At 35.7% G+C, this 15,311-nt stretch overlaps 1 protein-coding gene across 1 annotated transcript in view; it reads right to left on the reverse strand.

The window, feature by feature from the left end:
* LOC150110054 (ATP-binding cassette sub-family F member 2) overlaps window positions 1-15,311 on the reverse strand; it is a 172,481-nt gene that overhangs the window by 144,641 nt on the left and 12,529 nt on the right. The window contains exon 2 of the mRNA XM_090390946.1: window positions 2,060-2,252. Within this exon, the coding sequence (XP_090247072.1) occupies window positions 2,060-2,237 (178 nt within the window). The 5' untranslated portion in view covers window positions 2,238-2,252. The remainder of the gene's footprint in view (window positions 1-2,059; window positions 2,253-15,311) is intronic.

Consider the following 15,311-nt stretch of genomic DNA (forward strand, 5'->3'; position numbering starts at 1 on the left):
TTCTTTCAGTATGCTGCAAGTAAAAGGAAGAATGACTAATTAATGCCAATGGCAGGGAGGTAACTGAATCAGGTAAAATAGGAATTACTAAGTGAATGCTTTGAAAGAGTATATCATCCAGGTAGAAATACTGTAGTGACAAGGGAGGCAAAGGCTTATGTGGCAACTAAGGTAAATGAATTGGAGGTGTATAGCATATTAGAGAAGCTTTACACAAATATAACTATGGGAAGAGATGGTATACCAGCTGAGCTTTATGAGAAGGTGCTAGGGAATTAGCAGTGCTCTTGACCACACTGTTTAATCTAAATATCAGCTCTGGGTTAATGAAAGATTAATGAAAATTGTTCTCCAAGACTGATATAGCAAATTGCTGACTGATCAGCATATCAGGAGTTGCATGGAGTTACTGGAGAAGTTAGTCAAGAGCAAAATACAGAAATGGGGTACTATACTAGGGGCCAATATGGTTTTGTGAAGGATAGCTCATGCCACAGTAACTTGCTCACATTTTATAATACAGTGACAGTTGAGTTGGATAAAGGTAATGAGTTTACAGTGATAATGCTGGACTGTGCAAAGGCTTTTGAAAGGATACTAGGAATTCTAATCAATAAATTGCAGCAGATTGGAATGGATATAAGGTTGGTGAAGTGGGGTGGTTGATGGAGAGATATCAGACAGTAGTTTATTCAGGAGTACAGTCCACTCAAAGGCCTGTGACCAGTGGCGTGACATTGGGCTATGTTCTTGGAGTGCTACTATTTAATTGGTACATTAACAATACAAAAAAGGATTTGAGAGAAACTAGTCAATTGTTTGCTGATGATGCAAAATTGGGTAGAGAAATAGTTAATAAAGATGCTAAAATTTTGCAGGATGATTTGGATAGACTGGTAGTCTAGGCAAAGGAGAATGGATATCAGTTTAATGTGACAAAAGTGTAATATTATGCATTTTGGGGTGATATGATTACCAGCTGTGTACCATATTGATGGAACTGTACTCCAAGGTGAAGCCAGGGATTTGGAGGTGTTAGTGGATAGGGAGTTAAAGTTTAGAGAGCATCCTGCAAAAGTGGCTAAAGCAGCTAATCGGATTACTTGGTTACTGAAGAATACCCTGATGAGCAGAGACAAACAGGTTATTATTCCTCTTTATCGAGCCTTGATAAGACACCATCTTGGCTACTGCATGCACTGATCTGATTACCTGGGTTTCTTGGGGATGAGGCGGTTGGTGGAGAGGATCCAGAGGTGAGTGACCAAGATGGTAACAAGTCTATGGAATGAACTTATGAGGAAAGTGAAGATTTGCGAGTTACAGAAAAACGCTGACAGGCAGAAAATGAGTGATATTATTAAGACAGAAAAATTACTGAAGGGCTTTTATGAGATTAATATAGAGGAAATTTTTCAAAACAGATCTGGTGGTGGGAGAACTGGGGCCATCCTTGGCAGGGGTGCCAGGACTACATTTTTTTTGTGCTTGGAAAGTGGTAAATAAGTGGAATAAGTTGCCAGATTATGGGAGCCATGATTGTGAATGAGTTCATACTTTGCTTTGAGTTCATTCAGTCTGGTGTGGGTTCCATACCTGTGAATGAGTTCAAAGCAAAGTATGATAGATACTGTGCAAACATTGAGCAGTGCTTGGCATAATGCTTTAGACCTCCCTTGATCAGTCTAAGGACTCCATGGAGTAGTCAATAATAATAAGAAGAAGAACAGAATGTATGAACAGGGCTAATCTAAGGTGGTATGGTCACAAACAGAATAGGAGAGGAATGGGTAGTGATGACATGATGAAAGGAATACCATGTTATAGGTTGATTGATTCAGTTAGAAGTGCCTCAGAAGATCAAAATGTTAGATATGATAATATTGGAGTTGCTAACAAGTAAGACTAATTGAGGGATATTGTTGATAATAAGTAATGTAAACTTAATCATGTAGTACTGTCACAGTATATACAAGGAAACTGATTATGATAAAGACAAATACATTTTCTGCTGAGCACCTAGGTATGCACAACTATCAATAACTGAAACAAGTACTACCTGCAGTTGATTTATTACAATCTACATCATCTAATACTTCTGGTGGGGTGGAAGTCCCATTAGTAATTACACTGTTATCAGTTTCATCCTCTAGCTTCTGTTGAGGCTTCTTCTGAGCCCTTAACTTAGCAGCTTCTTTCTTCTTAGCATCACGACGTTTCTTTGCATCAGAAGGCATGATAAGCTGAATTAACTGAAAGCAAAAAACAAATTATTTTAACACTGTACCTAATCATTACAAAGTCATATTAACAGCATGAAATCAAACAACATTTTATAGTATTTTTTTTTCTGGGAAAACTCCCATGTTACTCCTCTTAAAACTATTATTTATTTTTACAGCTATTTTGCCTGCTTTTGTTTAGGAGTGCCCCTTTTTTAACATTTTTATAATAGCATCATCATCATCTCTTTTTTTTTTAATAATTTTGGCACTGTATTGTTGCAGATGTGTGCAGGTCTATTCTATAATTAATTTTTCAATAACTAAAAAGTCTAAAAGAAGTTTTAAAAAACAAAACGTGCCTTTTAGCATTTGTTAAGTGACCCCCCCCCATCTTGTTGGCAGCATAATCACATTCAAACTGCAACTTTTTCATTTATTTCCGAAAATTTAAATTTCATAATTTTTGTTTCTACTGAATGTAGATCGGATTCACTCAACTAAAAATATATTTAATAATTAATAAAATTGTTTAGCATGTTTGTAATTTATTATAAAGCAAAAATGTTAAAAAATAAATATCTTTACAATTATTTGTGTATGAATGAAATATCATAAATTCTCTGAAATTGTTTTTGCCTGAGGGGAGTATGCTGGTGCTACTTAAATTCTAAAAAGGGTATGCAGGTAGCGAACACCGATTTTTCTTCAATATAAATTTTTCAAGAAATCTGCAGAATAAAAGGACAACACTAAAAAAGACAAGAAACCAATGGCCACTCCCACTCATATATGGTTCAGAAATATGGACTGTGAAACAAAGGTCTAAGTATAATGTAAGCAGCAGAAATGAGATTAAGAACAAAGGATGCACAAAATTAGAATGTATAAAACATGAAGACATTAGAAGAAAGCAGTTAGCTTTAAATTCTAGCTGCTTGCTTACAATGTAAATATACTGTGTATTGCTCAAGTACAATGTCCCATTTACACCATATAATTGTGTTTGGAACACCTTTTCTCTCAGCATCTGTCATATGCCTTCCCTAAGTCTACAAAACTTAAATACATATCACTGATACATTCCCATAATTTTGCATCTGTGTTTTAAAGTGAAAATATCTAATCCTGACAACTATATTTTAGCCTGAATCCAGCTTTAAGTTTTTCTCTGCCTCTTCAAGTATGGAATATATTGTCTTAGAGACAGCAAAGAAAGTACAATATAATATGAACTTGCAGCCAGTGCCAGATTTACGTATAAGCTAAAAAAGCTACAGCTGGGCCGCAAATAAAAAAACCAGCTGATGTAATTTAAAACAGTAGGAGGGGCCTCTGGGGTTTTGCATAGCTTAGGGCCTCAGCAAGCCTAAATCCGGCCCTGCTTGCAGCACACAAATCTAAGCAAAACTCAGACAAAAGATTAGAGTCCTGACTAGGTAGGACCTGCCAAATACACTGACTGAGTTTTGCCTCTAGTGCAGTCTCATTTGTGAAGCTCCTGAGAGCTAAATCAATGCATAAGTTAATTTATGATAATACAAGTAACAAAATGATGTATCACCATATTATTAAAGTACTGTAAATGAAAAATTATTATTATTATAAGACAACTTCAGTCTAAGGAGACATCACAGGAGGACGCTCTACTGTAAACAACTCACTGTTAACATTTGCTTAATCCTCAATCTACACACACCATTCCTTATCCACCATTTACTCATAATGCCATCGACCTCCATTAATGTATTTTATCTGTAAAGTGTATGTGTTCTCTGGCTAATTTGTCCATGTGCAGGATGGGAAAAACTCTGCCCTATATAAAATCAGCTAACTTATCTTTAACTGAAAGCCCATAAAGATTCCTTGTCATGGTGAGAATCACACTCAAGTCTTTTCTGAGCGGTGCAATGTCCCATCATTCTTCCAACCATGCTTCAGAGGCATTTAGATGTAGCATTGTTTTCTGTTTTGTTTTTTTACTAGTTTAGATAGTGTTTGACAAGAAGTTATATTCTTACTTTGTATTTCTTTCTTCTTTTTTTTTTTTTTTAATTTATTGTGATGCATAATCTGATTTCTAATCAGATTATGCTAAGAACTCATATGCACACGAAGAAAAGAAAAAAAAAACAAGGATCCAAAAAGGAATGACTATAAGAAAAAAAATAAACTTGCTACAACTATTTCTTATCCAGAAAATTTTAATAATATAGTGATATATCATTTTTGCAGGGTTTTCCCCTCTCAAACTCAGGTTTTTCATGCCATGATCCAGGAAACCATGTGAAATTTCCACAGAAATACATATTTAGGCATATGACTAACTTTCTATTATTATTGCATGACACCTCCTGGGAGTCCAAAGACATAGGAAGGGCACCTACTCTACAACTCCCTGTCTCCCACACTCAGTTCAGCAACTACACCGACACCATCTACCACTGGTATTACCACAGATAATCACAAACATCCATGCCCACAGCGGGATTCGAACCCACAGCCTTTTTGGCTGGAGAGTGCATACACTAACCACTTGGCCAACCAGGCCAGCAGGCAGTGGACCTAAGAGACTTCAAATACTGCAGATTATTAATTATTATGCACGTCCAAAAGAGAATGTGCTGCACATTATGGGATATTAGATATGGGATAAATCTTGCAGACCAACATTCCCTGTATACCACTTTTTGATATATCAGTTAGCCATCTCTTAACCATGCTAATATTTTATAATCCAAACAATCTTCCATGCTGTATTCTGTCAAAAGCCTTAACAAAATCAATAAGTATCATGGTGTATCTATTTCCCTTGTGTAGTTCAATGGTAAGATTATCATAGAATGTGAATACATTTTTTTTTTTTTTTAAATCCAGCTAAATAAGAAATGGCTGGTAACATGCTATTAATAGCTTAACTGCATACTGACTAATCTGAAAACTCTCTGCTAATAACAGCTTTACTAACTTTATCGTATGAAACTGAGCAACATAACTTGTTCAGAAACTGACTTTTTTTTTGTTTTTGAGTAATCTGATCATTTTATAATAGGATGTTCAGGATAAAGTAGATGCATAGAAGTAATATTATTATTACAATGACACTTTCATGGAGTCCAAGACTCATAGTGGAAGGTCCACTCACACATCAGTTAATATATTTGTATTTCACTTAAAATCTAAAACTCTCAGGGATAATCAATCACACTCACACAACTCAAACTCATTTACCAATGTTGCACTCCCATTTCCTCCAGCAACATAAATACTTGCTTGTTACTCGCTATGTGAAAAATCTGCTCCTCACTCCCATTTTTTTTTTTTTTATGTGGCTCCCACCCACAAAAGGTTATTTGTAGACCTAGTACATTTGTCTCATGGATGGACTAAGTATTTTTCTATTTTTATCAATTTCATATATATTTTTGTATATTTTATTTTTTTACACAGTCCAGAAGCCCTGCTCTAGAGACTAAACATAGAACTTTTTCAAGCCACTTCAGGACTTCAATAATTTACCATTATATAATTCCCACAAATGACTTCTCTTGTTTCAAAAAATGAACATGGAAACTAAAACTTACATGAATAAATTTATAGACATAAAATTTTTGTCTATGGATCATAGGCATCTTCAGTAAATTGAAAATGAAACACAATATAAAATTATAATTAAAGAATCATTTTCAAAAAGCATTACTATAGCAGTAATATTACAAACGGTCAGTAAAATTCCCAATTATAAAAAATAAATAACAATAAATTACAAAAATATAATAATCAGGAATTTGTATAAAAATGTCATAATATTTCCAATAAAGGGAGTAACTGAAGGCCATCAGATCTTTTAAGATTGGTTGGTGCAGAAAGGTCTCAACTCTTTATGTAAGCACTCTATGAAAAATCTAATACTTCCAGAAGATTTAACTTCTATATAACAACTTTAGAAAGCTTTTATATAGAAGTTAATATACAAGTCAGACAGGATCAGACTTGATACTGTCTGGACCGACATTTATTTCTGGCCTCTCCTAGCATAACCATATCACATCAACAGCTTCCTCAGAATCAAAAACTAAGCTACTTTTCATGATGATACTTTCTGCCAGTCAAGCTGTTAGCTGTGTACAAATCCCAAATCTTAATCCTGTTCACATATTTGGGGAAGTGTACCCAAAACCTTTCCTAAAAATTCTTCATGCTTTCCAGAGAGTGATTCAGCTTATAGATGGCACCTTTCTCAATGACTAACCATTATCTCAAAGACTGCTTAAACTGTCTTTTATACAAGTGCTTCCATGGTCACTGATCCACTGAACCGGCAACCATCATTCTTCACTTTCCTTCTACTGGGTAAGGTAAAACAAGAGCAGCAGCTGCCCAATATTCTTTTCAGTCCAAATGCAAACACACCAAAAACTTGCTTTTTCTTTTCTCATTTATTCAATATTCCTCTGGAACAGTCTTCCTCGTGAAGTGTCTCTGGCAGCCATAATTTTAACTCCTCGTGAAAAATGACAATACTTCTTTCTATCCACTTGTAACCCACACATGGCACTGATATTTTCTTGACCCCATGGAGCCACAACTCAATGTGGGAGGTCAATGCCAGTAAAGGTTTTTGTTCATATGGTTCCATATGAACAAGTCCTTGTTCATATGGTAGAACAAGGACTTGTCCTTGTTCTACCATATGAAAAATCTCCCCAATGTCAATCTGATAGTAATTCAATAGCTTAAATGTCTAAATCATATCAATCTCCGCTTTATCTTCTGTCCACCAAGCACTGTAGTCTGCATATCCTCAGTCTATCCTCATAATCAAATTATACAGTCCTGATATCATTTTTTAAAATCTGTCTCTGTACTCTCTCTCCAAGATTACTTCGTCCCCTTCAAATCCTAACGAGAAGCTCTGAACACAGAAATCAAGATGTTTTATGTTGCTCCCCATCCACAAAAAATTATTTGCAAACCTATAGTTCATTTGGAGAGTCTATGGAGCTTAGTGGAAATGGTGTTTGCATTCCTTAATGCTAAACTGCCCAAAGACAGACTTCGAGTTTAAGTCTAGTCGGCAACTAGAGGAACTTTTAATAAGCCTTTTTTCGCTCATTCCCGAGTTAATCAATCTCTGGAATGGCAAAGTGTTTTTTCTCCTGGAAACTGGTTTTTCGCCCCATAAACACAAGAAAATCGACCGTAGAACCCACACTATTTCAGACATTAAAAATATATTGTGTTAGGGACCACAAAATGATGGCACTTGGGCCACCTATCCATGATTTGCTACTAATGGAGATTGAACTGCCCACTCAGTCTCTAAAAGTTATATAGGCCTCGCATACTCCCTATATGGGAATAAAAAGGCGTTAGCTGATTTCAGTTCATTTGGTACCATGGGTGGGTTAAAGATTTTTTTCTATTTATTGATTTTAGATTTTTTGTATTTGTAATTATTTTTACATAGTCCAGAAACCCTACTCTAGAGCCCAAATGTGGAACTTTTTTTCAAGCCACTTCAAGCCTCTAATAAGGCAGGGAAGTGGTCTCACACCAGGTGATGAAATTTATCTCCCACCTAAAGCATTCCTAAAATTTCTTGATGCTGTCCAGAGGAGATCCAAGCTTTATACAAATGGGACTACCAGTGGTTAATGTTCTCCTCGAATATTGTAGCATTTTTCTGAGATGTCTTCACAACCTTCGTAATATGTCCTCTGAACTTCAACTTTCTATCTACAATCATCCCAAGATCCCCCTTCCTGCACTTCTTCCAGTATAACTCCACCAAGTGGATCTGAAACATCCTATTTCTGAATCCCAATTTTCAAAACCTTACATTTAGTTGCATAAAACTGACAACCCCATTAATCTGCCTGCCTTTCCAGCTTATTCAAATCCTCTTGAAGAGCCAAAATATCAGCATTATTACTAATAATCCACCCAAGTTTCACATCATCTGGAAACAACTGAATATCTATCTGTAATCCTGCGACAATATCACTGACATATATTAAACAGCAATGATTCCAGTACTGAACCCTGTGGAGCTACACTTGCAGTCTTCTCACTTCATTAACGGTTCATTTAGTTGTTTGTAAGTGTCCCCTATTCCTCATGTATGTGGAGGGGGGGGGACCAGCAAAGCAAATGAAGAATTGCCCTCAAGCTCTTTATAATTAGGGATATGACGAATCATGAGTTAGCCGAAGAGCCAAATATCAAATATTCAGTTTGAAATTTGGTCAAAGAACGCTGAATTAAATTTTATAAACAAATGCTTTCAGAGAAAAACATACTCATTAAAATTGATAAAAATTTTAATGAGTATATTTTTTTTTTGTTCAAAACATTAATTTATTATATTATACATACATATGAAACATGCATGGATATTTATATCTGCTTTCGATTAAAGATTTATTATTATTACATGACACCTCCAAATGGCAATTACCCTTATTTAACACCAAAGCACAGCAGTCGATGATTAAGAGCAATTATCAAAGAGAATAAGTTTGCATTTCAGCATTGTAATATAAACAGAATGATCCATATTTCATAGCTGAATATATATATATATTCTTGTAGATAAACTTATACATTGGTGATACATAATTTTTAATTTTAAGGAAAGAACAACGTATATTATTATATTAACTAAATAACTTTAATTAATACTTCCAAAATTTCAGTAATGTTACATTACCATCTTCAGGAAACATAAAAATTAATGAAATGTGCATGCAGGCACTAAAACTGAGAAAAAATGGCTGAAGAAAACAACTGAAGTCAGTCCTAGAGTCCTAAAGGGTCAAATTAGGTATTAATCTTGGCTGTTTGGGCTGATGTTCTAAGAATGCAAGCCTCCCATATTTGGGATAGTCTCATGCATCCAAATTTATTGAGGTTTGGGGAGTTTTTTAAGACTGAAACTAATTCTAAGAATAATCTCTCATATTTAAACTTGCTGCGGTGTAGTAAGGAAGTTTTCTTCCATTGTATTTTATGGCAGGTGTCCAAGGCATGGTCAGCAAATCCTGAGTGGCTATAACGGTGGAATATATATATATATATATATATATATATATTATACAGACTCAAAAGAACCTGTCCTCCACCTCTCAGCTAAACTCTGCAACCCACACACCCCCAATCTATCCTCATAGGGAGCATTCCACAGACCTGTCACCAGTTTGATCACTCATCTCTGAATCCTCGCCACCACCTCCCAATCCCCAAAAAATGCAGATAACCAAATCTGTGCACAGCAGTCAACATGTGGTCGAATCATAGCCTCATAAAGATGGACAATAACTACCCTACCTTTACTTGTCAATGTGTTCTTCAGCATCCATGTAATCCTCTGAGATATTTTGCCAACTCTTACAATATGTCCTCTGAATTTCAAATCTCTATCTGCCATCATCTCCAGATCCTTAGCCTCATCAATTTCCTGTAAACTAGTACCATCAATATGATACAAAGTGTGTAATCATTTCATCTTGAAGCATTACCTTATATTTTGCAACATTGAATTGACAACAATTGTCCTTTGCCCACATCGCTAATTTATTTGAACCATCTTATAAGATATCTACATCACCTTTATCAACTACTGCATTCCCTGTTTTATCATTGATAAAACAACTGAATATCTCCCATCAAATCTTCAGCTATATCATTATTGTACAAATTACAGAGCAGTGGTCCTAATCCAGATCCCTGAGGCACTCTGCTAGTCACCCTCATTTTATTGATTCCACTCCACTCCACTATTCACCATCCTCTGATGTGTGTGTGTCTATTAGCTCCCCCCCAATCCATGCCAGCAGCCTCATATCCATTTCCGTTTGCTCTAATTATGTAACAAGTTTTCCACATGGTATTTCGTCAAATGCCTTTCAGTATCATGGTGTAGCCATTTCCCCTATCCAATTCTGCTATAACGTTATTATAAAATGTGAATAAATTATTGAGGCAGGACCTAACTTTTACAAAGCCATGCTGCCTACTATCTGGTATCATATTCCTATCCACCCATTCCTGAATTTTACTTTTAACTAACTTTTCCAATACTTTAACCACCACTCCAGATATACTAATTGGTCTGTAATTTGCTACTTCTATCTTGGAGCCACCTTTATGTAATGGAATTATCTTACCCTCTTTCCACTCCCTTAGAACCTTGCCAGAGCATTAGATTAAACAACTTCATCAGAGGCACTGCCAGTTCACTTGCACACTCCCATAGCACACAAACTGCCATACCGCACAGGCCCAGTACTGTATTCACATTGATATTTTTCAATATACTGAGTACCTCCAATTCCTACCTCAATGCTCACATCAGTCTGTCACCTGAGTAACTGCAAAGTTACTCAGGTGACCTGGATGATATACCCTTGCAAAGTGATCACTTAGTAACTGAACTATTTCTTCTGCTTCTGTCACTTTTCTACCATCAGCAATGAGTCAAGTTATCTTTCTATAATCATTTTCTCTTACTTGCTACAGAATAAAAAAAAAACTATTGGATTTATTTTGGTCTGCTTAGCTAATTTTCTCTCAAAATCTGATTTTGCCTTCCTTCCCATATGCTAGTTACCATTCTTGCTTGTGCGTTATATTACTCATGGGCATGCTGATAACCACGTTGTTTATATTCCTTCTGCAATGCTTTTTTGTTTTGCAACTTATGCTTTATATTGCTAGTCATCCAGTTAATCTCTGCTTAGTTTATCCTCCTGAATCTGGGTATGCACTCTGATACAGCCTTGCCCAAACATTTCCTGATTGCTTCCTTCCCATGCACTAATGACATTCATTGCATATAGTTTCTTTCTTGACCGAAATTTGATCAAATTTGATCAGGGAAAGTGACTGCATAGTCACTTTCCCTGATCAAAGATAGAGTTCATGTAGTTATAGACAGATTTAATGTTTTTATCAGATCCAGCACTTTCAAACCCCTGGTCCATTCCATCATGTGCCAGTTTCAGATAATTATCCCTATTATTATTATTATTAGTAACTGCATAAATCCTATTTCCATTTTACCATGTGCGCTTTCCTCCTTTCAATCTATATCACCATACCTGAAGTCTTTCATGATAATTCCTTGGCCTGCACTCATGTTAATCTGATATATGTCATTCATATCTTCTTCTGGACCCCCAGGTCTATAACAGTAAAAACAATATATTTTGTCCTATTGGCTAGGATCTCACACCAGACAATCTAAATGAGCCATTTTCATCAGCTCTCCAATCTTTCCTAACTCCTATTTTTTTGGTTGAACCTCTTCAAGCTATCATTAACCTCCCAACCAGCCAGGACGTATATATACGTCCAGCTAAATCTGGATACGATTCAATACACCTGTTGAAAAACATGCATAAGAAGTGCAATTTGATTATTCTATCCTTTAGAAGGTGCAATAATCCTTCACGCTGCAGAGAACACTTAAAGAGATTATCAGGCGAAGCTGAGGCTCAGTTCTCTATAATAACAAGGAAAGGCAGCTCCTTGTTTTATGCTGGGCAATTTGACTGTTAGTTATATTAGAGAGGCTAAAAATATAGAAATTATTTTTATTTTCTCATTTTATTGTACAGTTTATAATTCCAGGACAAAATATAAATCCTTGTAAACTTTCTTCACTTAAGCATTGCGTTACCGTGGAGAACCAATGTTTAATGTTTCTGTGCTAATTTTGTCATTTCATATCACTAAGTTTTTCAAAATATTGTAATCTACTGTTCTTTCAACTTTCACCTTGTTGGTTCCCTGTATAATCGGTCTTTACAAAATGAAATAAACAGTTATTATTTAAATTGATATGTACATATTTTCTGCTAGTTCATATAAAAAGGGAACATTGTAAATACACCCAATGAAAAAGAAAATATACTACACATTTTTCTTCTGTTATTATGTTTTTTTCTAGTAGTAGAAAGAAGAAATTACTGCATATATTTCTTTTGTCAATACAAGAGTGCAAAAATATGTAAATTGATTACATTATAGCTGATAGAGAATTCATGCAAGAAAAAATATTTATATAAGATTTCTGACATCAGCAGATATAACGACATTTTCTTCTAGTTTAGATACGTGACATTATTGAAGTGGGGTGCTTAAGGGTCAAAGCTGTATAACTGAGAGGAGACCTCCACATAGCCTTTAAAGGAATGCGGAGAACCGACTAGGTCTTCTGACCTAATGTCCAATCCTCACCTTCTCGTGGTGCACCCTGTTGGGTATCTACTTTGATACTGAACGAACGAGGATGGGCTGGCAATTTGGGATTTAGCCGACCAAATTGTATTCTTATTGGTTAAACCAAAATAAAAAAATGATGACACAACATGACAAAATTTCATGCCAGCTGGGGAGTCGCCCGGCTAAACAAGTCCCCTGTTGTTTTCACCAGGGAACCAGGGCGAACAGCGAAAAGTCAGCTACTGGAACAAATCTGAAAACAAACTCCAACTCAACATCACCAGAGTTAAAGATCAGTACTATCAATGTAAGAAGCCTGAATGGCAAAGAAATGGAGCTAGCTGAGGAATGAGATAAGTAACAGATCGACATAATACGGGTGACTGAAACAAAAAAGACCAAAACTGGTGAGATCTTTCTGAGCAATAAATACAAAATGTTATATTCAGGCAATGACAATCAAGGAAAAGAAGGAGTAGCCATAGTATTCAACACAAAATACGAGGCTAATCTTCTTGAATGGCAGTCAGTCTCAAGTAGAGTAATGTGGGCAAATATGAGAATGGGGAACTGGACAATGAGACTTATTTGTGCCTATGGTCCCACAGAAGGTTCTACTAAGGTAGAAGTGGATGAATTTTTTTGACACTTTAGAAAAAGCAAATGACACAATGAAAAGGAAAAGTTGGTCCTTGTTGGGGAACTAAATAGCAGAGTACGAAATGATTGTGAAACATACAAAAATATTTTGGGAAAATTTGGAGAAAGGAGCAAAGCTAATAACAATGGCAAATATCTGTTGGATTTCTACTCAAGATATGGACTGGTTATTACTAACACCATGTTCCAACATAAAAATGTGCACAAATTCACATGGAGAGAAGAGGCTAGGAATAAGAAAAGTCTCATTAACTACGTTATTGTTGATAGTGATGTTTTCTCCCTGGTGAAGGACACCAGAGTGTACAGAGGATTTGAAATTGGAAGTGATCACTATTTAGTCTTGAGCAGGATAAAATTGAATTTCATATTGAAAAGAATAACATGTAAGAAAGTTTTAAAGCGAATAAAAGTTGAGCAGCTCTCAGATGTGAACTGTAGACTAAAATACAGAAAGATTATTGAAAAGAAAATGAAAGAGCTTGAGAACAGGAATCAAACCTTGGAGATTCAGTGGCAAACTCTGAAGAAAACATTGATTGATTCTGCCAGAGAGGCATGTGTTGAGGTTGTGTGCAAGGATAAAAAAATCAGAACTCCCTGGTGGACAAAGGAAGTTAAAGAGGCAATGAAGGAAAAGAAGAAAGCATATCAAAAGTTCCTGGCAAATAAGTCAGCTTTTACTCTTACAGAATACAGAGACAAATGTAAGAAAGCTAAACAGTGTGTAAAACTAGCTAAACAAAAGTCATGGGAGGACTTTGGCAAGAATATAGAAAATAAATATCAAGAAGGTGGCAAAATATTCTGGAGGTTGTTGAAGAAGCTTAGGAATGGAGGAAAGAGTGCTGTAAAAGGAGTTAGAGATGATAAAGGTGACATGAAAACAGGAGAAAAAGATATCCTTGAAGTATGGAGTAATTACTTTGAAAAACTGCTAAATGAAACAAGCAGTGACGACAGCACAGTGGTAAAAAACACTGACCAGGCATGCAGTCAGGAATGCATATCCATACTTGAAGTAGAAAAAGCCATCAAATGCTTGAAATGTGGAAAGGCAGCAGGAGTAGATGATATTCGACCAGAAATGCTAAAGTATGGTGGTATAAAAGTCTTACAGTGGCTGCAATGCATAGTTCAGAAAGCCTGAACAGAGGGACGAATTCCCGATGACTGGAGTAGAGCTCTCATAGTACCCATATATAAAAAGGAAAATTAAACTGAATGTGAGAATTACAGAGGTATTTCCCTACTGAGTGTTCTTGGCAAGATCTATGCAAGTATACTTGAGAAACGGTTGAGAAGAATTGTGGAAGATAAGCTTGGTGAAGAACAAGCTGGATTCAAGCCAAATAGAGGCTGTCAGGATCAGATCTTCACTTTATGACAAATAGTCGAGAAAGCATGGGAATATAACAAAGATCTGTATTTAAGTTTTGTAGATTTGGAAAAGGTATATGACAAGGTGCCAAGAGAGAAGCTATTCAATACGCTGCAGTTATATTGGTGTCAATGGGGCATTATATCAAGCAATACTTTGTCTCTGAGTTGTAAGTCAGCAGTTAGAATTGAAGGAAGTACAGGAAGATGGTGTATTGTTAAATCTGGTGTGAGACAAGGATGTACATTATCCCCTCTGTTATTCATTATCTATATGGATCACATTATGAAGGAAAGTGGTATTAAACCTGATATCAAAATTGGAGATGTTAATGTCAGTTCTTTGCTTTATGCGGATGATGTTATACTTCTAAATAAATCCGCTACAAGTCTGCAAGATTCTCTCACTAAATTGAATAGCTGTTTATAATAATAAATTTAGTTTAATCCTTTTGAATAGCTGTTGTAATAGATATGGTATGAAGGTCAGCAATAAAAAGACAAAGACAATGAAAATAGGCAGAATCATCGAAAATGTCAACTGTGTTGTGAATGGAGAACCTGTGGAACAAATAAAACATTTCAGCTATTTAGGCACGATTTTTACTGAAGATGGTAAATTAAATATAGAAATAGACAACAGAATCAGCAAAGCTGGTATGGTGGGAAGTCAACTGAATAAATTCATATGGAATAAGAGAGAAATTAGTCGGAACACTAAATTAGCTGTATCCAAGACAGTGTTCAAACTAGTTTTAACTTATGGATCTGAGAGCTGGGTCAGAAGTAAAACACTTGACCAAAGACTAGAGACTGCAGATA

Source organism: Typopeltis vanoorti, chromosome 1, assembly GCF_054136105.1.
Source record: "Typopeltis vanoorti isolate ZY-2024b chromosome 1, IOZ_Tvanoo_1.0, whole genome shotgun sequence".
Taxonomy (NCBI): domain Eukaryota; kingdom Metazoa; phylum Arthropoda; class Arachnida; order Uropygi; family Thelyphonidae; genus Typopeltis; species Typopeltis vanoorti.